Below are 13608 nucleotides of genomic sequence, written 5' to 3'. Positions count from 1 at the left end.
TTGAAACAACATTACTACAAGACTACTTGTACTTAATAAAGACTGGATCCATGATACTGATGTTGGTATAAATCAATAGATCAACAGCTGGTTCAATTTCTAATTAGTCAAAAATCAAATATATCAACATTCTGTATTCTTTCTGCTCTGTTCAAATACATCTCATCTCAACACTAACTCAAGGAATTAAGAGCACAAAAAAAGATCTCATATGGAGGTTAAATTTTGTAAACAGGAGTGATGCCCAATAGATGGAAACACTTCCTCATGACAACTGCTGTTGCCTCACACAGCAAGAGTCTGCTTGTTTCCTCGGCCGAGCCAACGACCTGCCAAGTTCCAATATATATATTTGTAAATGCTAACCGCTGTCAATTCAAATACCATATTTATTCTACACTAATCTTTTTTTTCTTTCCAAAGCTCATTTGCCTGACTAATTCAATTTCACGCCGACTGGGGTGGGGGTGGGGTGGGGGGGTAGGGTTAACGTGCTCCCAAAAGGTTCTCAATTCCTAGGATTCACTTACTTTTTAATTTTTTATGAATCTTAGACGATGATCTATTGTTTGGTGTTACACTAGAGGTTCAGGCTGGTCTATAGCAACTTTAGCCACGGGTTATAGGGATGGATAATACAGTCAGACCTCTCTATAACATCCATCCTTTATAATAACATTTTACTATAACAACCATTTTTTCTGTGGAACTGATCATTCATGTTATGCTATATTATATGTTCTTTTTAACAACTTTGTTTCAGCATTTCATTGGTTTACTTTATTTGCTGCTAGGAGAATTTCATACCTGACAGTTGGTATAGAATCCAGTGAAGTCTTCAGATATATTGTAAAGATATTCACACACCAAGTTTGGCAAAAGATTGGTACAAGCTTCTTCAACAATCTGCAAATGGGAGGGCAAAATTTACTTGCTTAGAACTGTGCAGAAACAATAACAAACCATTAAGTGCTAACAAGCAACAAGATTCAATAAATTCTTACTTCAGCAAACTGGAGCAAATGGAGACCTAGCATACGTTCATCTGGATGAGCCAAATCTATTGCCCCGCTCTGTTCAACGAAAATGAATCAATAACCACAAATAGTAATTCTACAGCCATTCTTGTAATTTTAACATTATTGAAATATTTGTTTACATTGATCTCTTGAGCCGAGGGTCTATCGGAAACAGCCTCCCTACCTCCCAAGGTAGTAGGGCATGCGTACACTCTGCTTTCCCCAGACCCCACCTGGTGGGATTATACTGGGTATCTTCTTGTTGTTTAACATTGACAAACTACAATGTTGTCACGTGTTTTCCTACTTCAAGAATTCTTGGAAGGCCACAAGGGAACTAACAGCAAACAGTTGAAAACTATCCGCCCACCTGGCCATTGGTTGTAGCTGGAGTGGAAACGGGCGGGCCAGGTCGGATATGGGCGGGTCAAATGGGTTAAATAAAAATGGACAAAATATCCGACCCGTCCATTTTTTAACAAGAACAAAAATGAGTTTATCAACGGATAATATGAATGTCTGAGGAATAATCAGGTGAGAACACAAGTTAAAAGCCAATAAGCTTAGACTCCAAGAAAGCAAGAGCTCGTGAAAAACAACAAGACAAATGGGTATTGATAATATGGATATCCATATTATCCATCTAGATATCCATTTTTTATTGGATAATATCCATATTTAATCCATTTTAAATTGGTCAGTTATCCAATCCATATTTAATGGGTCGGACCGGATGGTTACTTGTTTTTTTTAACCATTTTGCCAGTCCTGGTTGTAGCATTACCGCCCGACTCACCCATGGACAAAATTCGTGACAAAGAAGAGTTCAATTGGGGCACATAAAATGGATGAGATTATTGGATTTACCTTTTTTAACTCCTCTATATCTCTGCCAGACTTCCTGATGATTGAACAAATGCGAGCATGCGCGTACAGCAAATAAACAGCGGTATTTCCCTGCCATCACCACAGAAGAATACAAGAGAGAATCAATACTAAACTGAATAGAACATAAAGGCAGCAGAAAAAAAGTAACAAAACATATCCCTGCAGATGGAGAACGTCCATAAAAAAGAGAATCAATTATTAAAACCATGTTGAAACCCATGTGCTTCAATTATGAACTAACTGAAATAGAATCATGGAGGTGTTTCTGTTAAAGACAAGAACTTAAAGAGGAGTCCAATGACCTTGCAAGAAAGGTGTATTTGACGAATTAACTAGGATAAAGCAACTCATGGAAGGCTAACAGATACATTCATTTTATCGAGGGATATCCTTTCACATACCTTGTCACTAAGCATCTGATCAAAGTTAAAGGTATAGTTGGTCAACCTGTTGTTCTTCAGGTCAGCATATCTGTTTTGGGGATCCAAACAGAAGAGGGAAAAAATAAAAAAAGGTCAGAAACCGGCTGAGATAACAAGAAAAGCATAAATGCATAGCAAAACTCTTACTATTGCGAACCCACCTATTGCAAAAACTGCAATCAGATGAGAAATCACTTAAGATGCACAACAACACATCACATATCACATCCTTTTAGACAGGGAATGTTTTGCCAAGATTGATGTTACCTTATTCAAAACCAAAAAAAAAAAATGTTTTACCAAGATTGTAAAAGTTTCTTTTTAGTGCTCTTTTTTAATGATACTACTCTCTTTTGCTACTATATGTTGTTTCTTGTACTTCGATTATCTTATTTATCTGTGGTAGCTAATGCTTCTTTCTCTCAAACTGCTCTATCATGACTTTTTCGCTTTCTTTAGTTTCATTTTCATTTTGCTTTGAACTGCTTGTGCTTATCTGACCTTTTCTCGTCATGTTTTCTCTTGAGCCGAGGGTCTTTCGGAAACAGCCTCCCTATCTTCCGAGATAGGGGTAAGGTCTGCGTACACTTTACCCTCCCCAGACCCCACATTGTGGGATTTCACTGGGTATGTTGTTGTTGTACTCTCTTTTGGTTCTATATGACATCATTTGACCTAGACGAGGAGATTCAAGAGTTAATTTGAGTTGTTTATATCAGTTGATAAAACTTTGAACTGATAGGGATAACTGCATCATGGATTAAATTGTTCAATTGTTAAATGATATTTCTTAAAACTAAAATATTTCTTTTTTGGAATATAATTATTATCCGCCCCAAAAATTCTTTGCTCACTAGAAGTTGGAGAGTACATGGAAGATGTTATAACGTACAAGAGGATATAGAAAATTTGTCTTCCCTTATCATGAAATCCTGTAAACAGGTAGTGTTGACCACCACCAATCCATGGGTAATGTATTGTTTTCCATGAAAGTATGCGTACAATAAAAAACTCTCATTACCCCTTCATCCAATGCGATTTTTTCTCATGTATACTCCCTTTATTCCAAATTGACAGTCTTTAATCATCCAATCAATATCTCCACTTCTCCAGAATAGAAAGCCTTTTACCAAGAAAAAACTTTTTAAGTTCTGGCTTTCAATAGAAGTACTTAAACAGAAAAAATAACTATCATTACTGTTACAGTTTAAAAGGTTATCTTCTTTGATAAAGTTGAAAGGTTATCATTTTAAAAGCAGTTTTGCCAAAAATATTGCACAATCCAACAACAGCTAAACGTGAATCTTTGCATCAAATTGCCGGATCATCTTCGCTCTCCTGCAAAGTATAAAGTGCAAATGCATGCACAAGGATGAGGAACTTACTTAACAGCACCATATCCTACAGCCTCAGCAGTTCGCTCTAGTTCCTCGGCCGTCCATTCTTTACCCTTACCTGATAAGACAATCATGATATAAATTTGCAGTCGTACTCTTTCACAATCTCACTACATATTATCCATAGTATTCACAAGAGAGAAGCCATGACAAGCAAAGAAAAACAAGTAGAAAAGAAAAAAGACCAAATTGCCATATTCCAAAGCTACCAAAAATACATAGAACACACACCTCTCTCTTCAAGTGCTGATTTACACCGGCTCTTGGCCTCATCAAGCAAATCAACAAGCTTAACCACCTCAGTACTTCGAGTACGGAACCGTTTCCCATCTTCTCCTAAAACTAGACCAAATCCTACATGACTGGCTTTGGGGTAATCTTTGTCATTTGAAGGAAGCCAGCCCGCACGTTTTGCAGCCTAGAAGAGAATTTCAACCAGAAGGTTTAAAAAAAAAAGCATGAGTAATGATCAATACCAACAAAGTTGCTTCATTGTATTGTAGGCTAACAGAGGAAAGAGAGAGGGGCATAAATATAAGAAACTTACAGAAAAGAACATCTCAAAGTGCTCTCGCTGTCCAACGTCAGTCACATATACCATCCAGTCTGCTTTTTCTTCATTCAGTCGATACCTATAAAGTTGCGGACAGGAAAGCCTAAATGAAAAATATTTAATGGCCGCTACAAAATCAACAAATTGAATATTTCCTTTTCTTTGTTGACGACCGTACTAGAAATGAATCATTCGATGAAAGAAAATAACCAAAATGACAAGTGTCATAGTTACAGAAGTGGGAACAACAGGCAACAACCATTGAACCTATATTCTTGATGAGAAAATAGGCTTTATTTGCGAAGTCTATCCATAAACACAAATTACCACTAAAACTAACCATAGAGCGGTAAGATCAGTTGAAGCATAGTTGAAACCACCATCCCTCTTCACAACAATAAGAGGTATTTTCTTCCCTTCAATAAAGATGACACGAGCACCTTCACTTTCTTCAATTAATCCCTTCTCATTAAGCAGCTCTAAAGCCTTGGGAATATACGGATTGTAAAAGCTTTCACCCTAAAGCAAGAAAAAAACAAATTAAATTCATGAGGCTTTGCTCACCCATAAACATGTGCATGAAAATGCTCAATAAAGTGAAAAGCAGATATCAATAACAATCAATTCTTCCAAGATTCTTTTACGACATATGACAGACTACCAACATTCTAAAATGAATATTTTTTTGAGAATGAAAAAGCAAAAATGGGATAATGGGCCAGCCCCTCTACCTTTCTCCACATAAATACCAGACTCTTGTCTAAGGCAGGGTTCGAACTCATGACGTGCGCCTAACCCACACACCACGTGTTGCGCTCTTACCACTAGACCAAAGCCCTGGGAGCTAAAATGAATATTTGATTTACTGAAAACAATACCAGAGATTATATGGCTCAATTTCAGCAGCCATAAATGGTTTCCTTTGATTTCTACACCACTATTAGAAATGAAATTAGCTTAGAGTATACACAGTTCTTTCACTCCATTCCCACCCCCCACCCCCCGGGCCCTGTTTCTGAATAAGCTTGGATCATCGAAAAGAATTTATAACACAAACAAGTCTAAGAGTGACCAACCAAGGCAACAGGCTCTACTTTTTCCGCAGATTAAACTATGACAACTCCTATTTAGAAAATAACCCACTTGTTTTTCTTTTTCAGCAACTATCACTATTCAAATCACAGGGCAGCTGCAATATTAATAGGACAATTTCCAGTAATACTTGAGCTCTTTAGATTTCTCCTTTACAAGGAAGGACCTCTAGAGCAGCCTCCCTGAGAATAAGTTGGCGTTTGGACATAAAAAATGTGATATTTGAAAAGAAAAAAAGTATTTGGAAGTTGAAGTTGTGTTTGGACATGCATTCAACATGAAAAAAGTAGAAGTTTTGTGAGCGAAAAAAAAAATCACTTGAAAAACTGATGAAAACCACTTTTTTCAATCTTGAAACTCATCTTGAAAGAAATAAAATCAGTTCAAAGTATAAACGCTGTGTTGAAAATAAAATTGAAAAAAAGGAAAAAATATTCATGTCCAGACGGGTCTCTGGTATTTTGAGTGAACTTTTAATGAATAGCAATTGTGCAGTTATAATGAATACAATATCTGCATTTATTATCAACTTGGAACTTTAACAGATAAAAATAAGGCTTAATACATAAGTAGCCCCTTAGACTTGTCAGGATATTACATTTAGACACTCGAACTAAGTCCTGTTCCAATTGAACACCCCAACTCCTAATAAAGTGTTCCAATTAGACACTTTCAAGTCAAATTTTGGAAAAAAAAATTGCGTGTGTTTTCATTTGTCTATTAGGTAGTTAAATTAACCACATAAAATATATCATCGCCTTTAATTATACACATTAGCCTCAATAAGCCGTAAACCCCGGACATTTTCCACTTGAGATTGATACGTATAATTAAAAGAGATGACATATTTTATGTAATTAATAGACGAATGAAAACACACGAAAAAACTTCGAAATTTGAATCAAAAGTGTCTAATTGAAACACTTTTATTAGGAGTTGAGGTGTTCAATTGGAACTGAACTTAGTTCGAGTGTCTAAATGGAATATCCCGACAAGTTTAAGTGGCTGGCTATGTGTTAAGCCTAAAAATAAACTAGCATGGCAATTGCATGATACACTCGAGGCAAAACTAGGGAACTATTGCATGTCTCCATAGAGCCATCCAAAGTTCTAAGCAATTTAGGAGGAAGAAAAAGCTCAGTGTAGTACCTTTTCCTCTAAGTGAACCCCAAGTCTCTCATAAACCTTCTGAAATTCTTTTCGGCTGATCTCACATATTTGTGCCCATGCCTTCTGATACTTCTCCTCACCGCCCTATAAGACAAGCACATGCACAGGTAAGAGAAACACGTCAGATAAAGCATTGCCCTTTAAAGTTACCAACTATTTGCACTGACCTTTCAGTAAGGGAGCCATCCATTATGGTATGTATTACGGATGGCAAAATTATCCCACGAAAACATGACCGCCCAAGTTTGGGCTGGTCATTGACCCGCCCGTTTATTAGCTCTGCCCGTCAAAAAATTGGGTTGATATGTGACCCAAATTGACCCACGAAAAATTTTGTCAAAATATTTTCAAAAAGACATTTTTTGTATTTGATAGGTTAAACATAGCCATAATAAAGAAAAAAGTAGTTTTATTAGGTGCTAAATAATTATAAAAGAATGGTCATGGTCACTACCCAGTGTAATCCCACAATAGTGGGGTCTGGGGAGGGTAAGATGTACGCAGCCTTACCCCTACCTAGTAGGGAGGCTGTTTCCGATTGACCCTCGGCAACCCTCCTCCTTTATCCGGAGAATAAACAAAGAAATTAAAACTTGGGAAAAATTGGGTGGGTTGGGTTTGACCCGCTTCTTAGCCCATTTCAGCTCAAGTAACTTTTGGGCGAGTTATTAACTCAGCCCATTTTGAGCCGCCCAAATTCATCCCAACTCGCCCATTTGACACTCCTAGAATGTATTACCCTTTTCTTCTTGAGCAACAAAAGAGAAGCAACAGAATTCTGCAGAATCATACATGCCAAATTAAAATAAGAAAATAAATAAAAGGTCACCTGAAGACTAACGACCGCCTTTTGCGCCCTTTCCTTGAATTCAGCATCACTGTCAAATCTTTGTTTTGAAGCCTTATAGAATCCCTAGAATAAATGAAAACAATGATTACCAGGTCAAGTTAAATAAATCTCTGCTTTTCTATCCACACAAACTGCTTGCGCTCCCAAGGAAAATATCAAGAAACATGATATAAGACATGCTTTGGATATGAGTAAGCTCAAGATCTCAAGCACTATTGCGTAAACATTCAAGGTTGCTAAATATATACAATTAAAACCTCAAAATTTTCAATTCTCCAGTCATGACCAATAATTGCAAGCTCAATGCATCAAACCTAATGACGTCGCATGCTTTATCAGAATCCAAATGCAGATAACATGAGAAAAAACGACTATAGAGAATAAGAAGCACCAGACTCACCTCCAAATCTCCAATAGCTGGGGTACTATCAGCTTCCCAATTAGGAAGTTGATCAAAAAGGAACTCAATTAACATTCCGAACTGCAAAAGAAATAACGAGTATGAGGCCCTTAATCAAATTGGCACGGAAACGAACATTTCTAGTAGAAGATATACTTCTCCAGAAAGGAAACTTCATACATAGATGAACAGAAATCGGGCTTCATGGTAAAAATCCCCTGAACTACATAGAATTAAGTCTTCCACTTGAAAACAAATTGAAGTTAGATGGCTCTTAGCTTTTAAACATCCATTAATTAACCACTAGTTACATACACTTGAAAAATTACTGACACAAAGCCCAATTTGTCATATATTTTCAAGGGTAACTCCACTGTATCTTGTAAGCTTGAAAAGAACAATAGCTGATCGGGCAGCTCAGATAATCATTGTATCGGTTTGAAGATAGAAAAACATCTACGGATCGTTTGGCTGCTGGTTAAGAAGTAAGTTATTCGAGAGCTTAACTAATACAATGTTTGGTAGCATTATAGTTGCTATGTATAAGATTCAGCACATCATGTACGATGTTTCGTTACCAGTTTACAATCCCGCATTACGAATACATGTATGAGTTATGAGGGAATCTATGTGTTATTTTAAACATGGTAGAAGATGGAATAACTAATACATGAATCACTAAACCCTGCACAAGTCTAACCAGCAACCAACCGACCCCTTATGGTTCCCTCATATGATTATGTTGAAGGACGTGCAGACCCAAAAAGATTTGTAAGCAAAGCACTTAGATATATGTCTTATAGGTATTACTCATGGGAAGAGAATAGGAATGAAATTACTGAGCATGAAAGCTACCTGTGTGCCCCAGTCACCCACATGGTTTCTCCGAAGAACTTCAACATTGGAAAACTCCAGCATACGGGCCAGAGTGTCTCCAATTATAGTAGATCTTAAATGACCCACATGCATCTCTTTTGCTATATTGGGTGACGAAAAGTCAACGACGGCCCTTTTAACAGGAAGCTTTGGTGCCCATGTCTCTATGCCATCTATTAGCATCTTTTGAAGACTCTGCATCAGTAAGAAAGGAGTGCTTATATGATTCTAACCTCCGAACCAAAAAAAAAAAAAAAAACTGCCAGTAAAAAAGCAGAGCTACTTAAAGAAAATACCTTTGCTATCCATTGCCTTGCTAATACAATATTAACAAAACCGGGTCCTGCTATAGAGCACTTCTCTATCATTTCTGATGCAGGAAGATTCTCTATAATTGCCTAAAATGTGAAAACAACTGACGGTAAGTTGGCAGCTTTCACTTCTAGTACCGTGTTTGGGAAAGAAATGACGTAAAGATTAACAAGGATATCTAATCACCTTTCCAACAGGTTGAGGACCCTTCAATTGTGTACCTTTGCCTTTAAGTTTATTCCACAAGCTCATTGCATTATTGCTGCCCAAAGTTTCCAAGTGAGTACATATGAATTAATTAATTTATTACATACATAATAATAAGGGGCTTTTTTATTTTTGGCCCATCGGCTGAAATTAATTACGGGCGCTAGCCAAAATATACAAACCAATACACAGATTATGTATATTTTGTGAATACAATATGTATATTATACGTATATTTACACTTAATATACAAAACTGATACTTTTGTTGGCTATTACTCTTTTGAGCGGTCCAAAAATGTAATTATCCCAATAATAAACAGCTGGAAATTTAAAAGGATAGTGTTCAACTTAGAGCATAATCAGAGTAATCATACCATTGATAGTCACCATGTTTTGCATCATTGCAAATAGCAATCAAAGGCTGCACATCTGAAACATCAGGGAATGCTGCTCTAAGCGATTCCTCAAATAGCTTTGCTAATTGCTGCTTTTGACTCCCAATAATTTCTTTATCCTGTTCAGATTAAAGGTGGGGCATAATCAACTTAATTTATGCAGTACTGTTTAGGGATGGCACGCTTTACGGGATACTATAAATATGAGATGATGACTTACAGTTTCCATGGTTGATATTGTCCTTGAAGATACTTCTACCGCACCAAAAAACCTCCTAGTTGTTGCTCTGAGAATACCTGTCTAGTGTTACGACACCGAAACAGAAATTACTTAAAGCACTCCTATAATTGCAGCATGTTGAAGATATAATTAAATAAATAAAAGTGCACCCTCTTTAAAATGGTCATATCTGCAACATGGTATCAAGGCAGGCAGAGTTGCTATGTCCAAATCTCACCGCCACAAATTGTCAGGAAAAAAAAAATTACGTGCTTTGCCCATTAAAAAAGAATCAGTCCTACATGTGAAGGCGCGTGTTGAAGATATCATTAAGTAAATAAGGTGGGTCACACACTACAGCACATCTAAGGAAAATAGATGAAAGTACAATGGAACATTCAACACTTGGGAACAATTTAGATACTTGAACACACAAGGGTAGTGCCAAGTTGCCAACAACTTCAGATGCTATAATTTGCTTTTCTTAACGGTTGTGGGTAACATGGAATACCCCAATAGTTTGCATCTCATTTGACATAATTTAAATTGTACAAAAGGTGTTAAATTTATTATCCAGAAAAAACATCTCCGTCTTTCTTCATTTCTTTTTGTTGGTCCGGAAGAAGTACTTATATTATCCCTCCCACTTTTTTTATTTGTGTTACTTTAGTCTTCAATCTGTTCAAAAAGTTTACTAACTTTGTTTCTTAAATGAGCTTCTACTGTGGACGCTACATCATTTTCTCTTGACCACAAGATTCAAGATTAAGAAAATTGCTAGGTTTCTCATCTGTCTCCATTCTTAAAATACCTTTTACATGATACTTGTGCGTGTCAGCTCTAACAGGTTGTCCAATGGATTAGTCGAGTTGTTCACAAGTCAGTCCAGCCCCTCAAACTTTAAACGTGAAGGGTATCTGAACCAATACATTTATCTTCCATTTAACAGCAGCTACATTACAAACTTTTGAGCGGGTCAATAACCGGCCCATTTATTACCTCAACTCATTTTAACCCGCCCATTTGACACCCCTACCAACATAGCAAGCTACAGGGTTCAGTCACATTGCCTTTAAAAAAAAAAAAATAGGGGTAGCGATAGCATTACGCAGAGACAACCCATTCCCAGTTTTGGCAGTTCAATCCAGTACATAGAACTAAAGTTCAATGAAATTAAGCTCAATCCTTCGGCTATACTCCCATCAAGAACAACAAAAACACACCCAACAAAGCACATCAAGCTTATATAACCAGTAGATAAACATAAAGTAGCAAACTTTTCAATGAAACTATAATTTAAAAAAAGAAAAAAAAAATCTAAGTTCAACAAAGTTAGTCCCTTTATCATCAACAGACATAAAACACTGTAAATTGCATTCATACTTACTAACAGGGCAGAGCCACATACGGCTAAGGTTCCTAACCCCCTTCGGCGAAAAATTACACTGTTTATACATGGTTAAAGTTATTTTTTATATATAAATAGTAAATGTTAAACGCCCCTTGGACTTCTTTTATTTACTTCTTCATATTTTGTACCCCTTATCGCAAATCTTAGCTCCGCCACTGCTTACTAACTACTCAACTCAAGAAAAAAAAAACCACCAACCAAATAGCTAAAAGCATCATTTTTTAACATTAATAATAGTCAACAACAACAACAACAACAACAATAATAATAATAATAATAATAATAATAATAATAACATTATCCCATTTTCAAGAAGATAGAGACTTACAGGTATTGAGGAAAAAATGTGAGAAATTGGGGTTTATAAATTGCTTAGTAGAAGGAGGCTGAGAAAGTGAAAGTAATGGTGGAATTTTGAGAGACAAAGCAAAGCTGCTCATATTCCTTTATAAATTTTATTTTTAAGTTCTGTTTGGGTTTTGGTATTTTATTATTCTCTTTTCTTTTTGGGGGTATGTATTAGGGTTCTTTTGAGGGATTTTGGATAGGAACTAGGGCTCATTTTGCAATTTTGGCCATTTTTTGCATTTGCCAATGAGAGAATGCCATGTCATCATGTGACTCTTTTGACAATTAGGACCCTAGAGTGTTAGGAGTCATTTGGTTAGCGGGCAGCGTTATTTCGGGATTAGTCTTGAGATTATAATCTTGGGATTAATTTATCTCAACTCAGAAATAGGACAAAATCAATCAGAGAAAGTGTAAACTTAATATCAAACTTAATTCAGGGATATTCTACCTTATCACATGAACCAAACGACCCCTTTTCTGGCAGAATACATCCATAGTCCTTCAAACTTATTATCGATAAATCTCATTTCGACGCTTAAACTACGACATGCTTTGATTAACATAAAGCATTCCTACTGGATAATTTCGGCTCAAATTTTTTAAAAAAAATTATATTTATTTTTAAGTGACCATTACATAGATATAAGTTATCACTTAAATGTCACGTCTCTTAATTATACACATTAGCCTCGTGAGAAATTGGGGTTTAGAAGCTTAGCAGAGGGAGGCGGAGAAAGTGAAAGCAATGGTGGAATTTTGAGGGACCAAGTGAAGCTGCTCATATTCCTATATATAGAGCTTTGTTTGGGTTTTGAGGTTTTTATTATTCTGTTTCCTTTTTTATGAAATGACACTGTTGGCGTTGGTCTTATGCTGTATAAGGGTTTTTTGAGGGAATTTAGGAAAGGAGATATTGACTCATTTTGCAATTTTGGGCTTTTTTTTTTTGTTTTGCCAATGAGAGAATGCCATGTCATCATGTGACTCTATTGTCATTAGCACCATAGAGTATCCTAAGCTGATTAATTGAGTGAATGGCTTAATGTATATGCAGACTCTTAAACTTGTCTTTTTTTCTCTTCATTTTAGCAACTCAATTAAGTGTTGTTTCTATTAAACTTTTAAACTTGTCTTCAAGTATGTCTATCAAATCTCCAAAATTTAATTTTTATTAGAAGCAGAAATTAAATTGGGCAAATAAAGGTGAAGTAATATTTTAGACATGTGGTAAGCTATTCTTTAGGTCATGAATGTGTCGGTTTCTGTTGGTTCTGCTCTTCCACTACCAACTTAAGTAAGAGCTACTCTTTTTTTTCATCTCAATTGTTGATGATCTTAGCTAAATGATGGTATAATTAAATTAGAATATATATTAGCATGTTGCTACATTGAAGAAGAAATACTATGTAAGTCTGATCGTGTTTGATAGAAATACTTGAGGATGAGTTCAGAGGTTTAATAAGAACAACACTTAGTTGAGGTGTCAAAATGGAAAAAAAAAAACAAGTTTAGGAAGATGCATATGCATTAACCAAAAAAAAAAAAAACATATACATTAAACGTAAGGGACTAGATTGTAGTATTTTTTTTATTTTTTTTTACTTTTCATATAGTTCGGACAGTTTTCTCCTTGTGTATACTTTTTTTTAATTATTGATTTCTTTAAGTTAAACTAGAGCTGTCAAAATGAATTTATCTATCCAATCCCTTTCAACTTTAAAATTTTATAGCTTTACTTATTGCGAAATAATTCACATATACAACCCATGCATCTAGTTTGCGGTCGATGTAGCCCATTGTATTATCAATGTTTATGTTAGGTATAGATAAAGGCTCACGCGTCAAGGTTGCAAGCAATGTAGCCCACTATATCATCGGTGCATTGATGGTGTATCTATTGTATAGTTTTATATAAACATTACATATCCTTTATATATATAGTGTATATGCTGTGTATAATCATGTATTAAAGCATTACATATACTTTATATATATAGTATATATGCTTTGTATAATCATGTATAAACACGCGAAACCAACTCA

The 13608-nt window shown here is 35.8% G+C and overlaps 1 protein-coding gene across 2 annotated transcripts; it reads right to left on the bottom strand.

The window, feature by feature from the left end:
• LOC132636840 (arginine--tRNA ligase, chloroplastic/mitochondrial-like) lies at positions 1-11719 on the bottom strand. 2 transcript variants are annotated; one of them, XM_060353881.1, is made up of 18 exons: positions 11543-11719; positions 9804-9880; positions 9563-9702; positions 9166-9241; positions 8964-9065; positions 8647-8862; positions 7792-7872; positions 7371-7454; positions 6521-6625; positions 4620-4798; positions 4274-4358; positions 3958-4144; positions 3715-3784; positions 2309-2378; positions 1887-1976; positions 1005-1073; positions 808-906; positions 1-329 (listed from the first exon to the last, which is right to left on the bottom strand). In XM_060353881.1, the coding sequence occupies exons 1-18, from the start codon at positions 11652-11654 to the stop codon at positions 219-221; spliced, it is 1953 nt and encodes a 650-aa protein (XP_060209864.1). In that variant the 5' UTR covers positions 11655-11719; the 3' UTR covers positions 1-218. The 2 variants fall into 2 exon arrangements, with proteins under 2 accessions (XP_060209864.1, XP_060209866.1); XM_060353883.1 differs by having other exon boundaries at positions 9804-9884; positions 11543-11684.
• Between the last annotated feature and the right edge of the window lie 1889 nt (positions 11720-13608).

The sequence above is a fragment of the Lycium barbarum genome, chromosome 4, assembly GCF_019175385.1.
Source record: "Lycium barbarum isolate Lr01 chromosome 4, ASM1917538v2, whole genome shotgun sequence".
NCBI lineage: Eukaryota > Viridiplantae > Streptophyta > Magnoliopsida > Solanales > Solanaceae > Lycium > Lycium barbarum.
This window is presented reverse-complemented; position numbering and strand designations above follow the sequence as displayed.

Bases quoted from the DNA above. Each gene is read 5' to 3' on its own strand.
- LOC132636840 (XM_060353881.1), bottom strand. From the start codon at position 11,654: ATGAGCAGCTTTGCTTTGTCTCTCAAAATTCCACCATTACTTTCACTT. The intron at 9,703-9,803 runs GTAAGTCATCAT...TAATCTGAACAG, and splicing joins CAATATCAACCATGGAAACT to GATAAAGAAATTATTGGGAG. The intron at 4,359-4,619 runs GTTAGTTTTAGT...GCAACTTTATAG, and splicing joins ACTGATCTTACCGCTCTATG to GTATCGACTGAATGAAGAAA.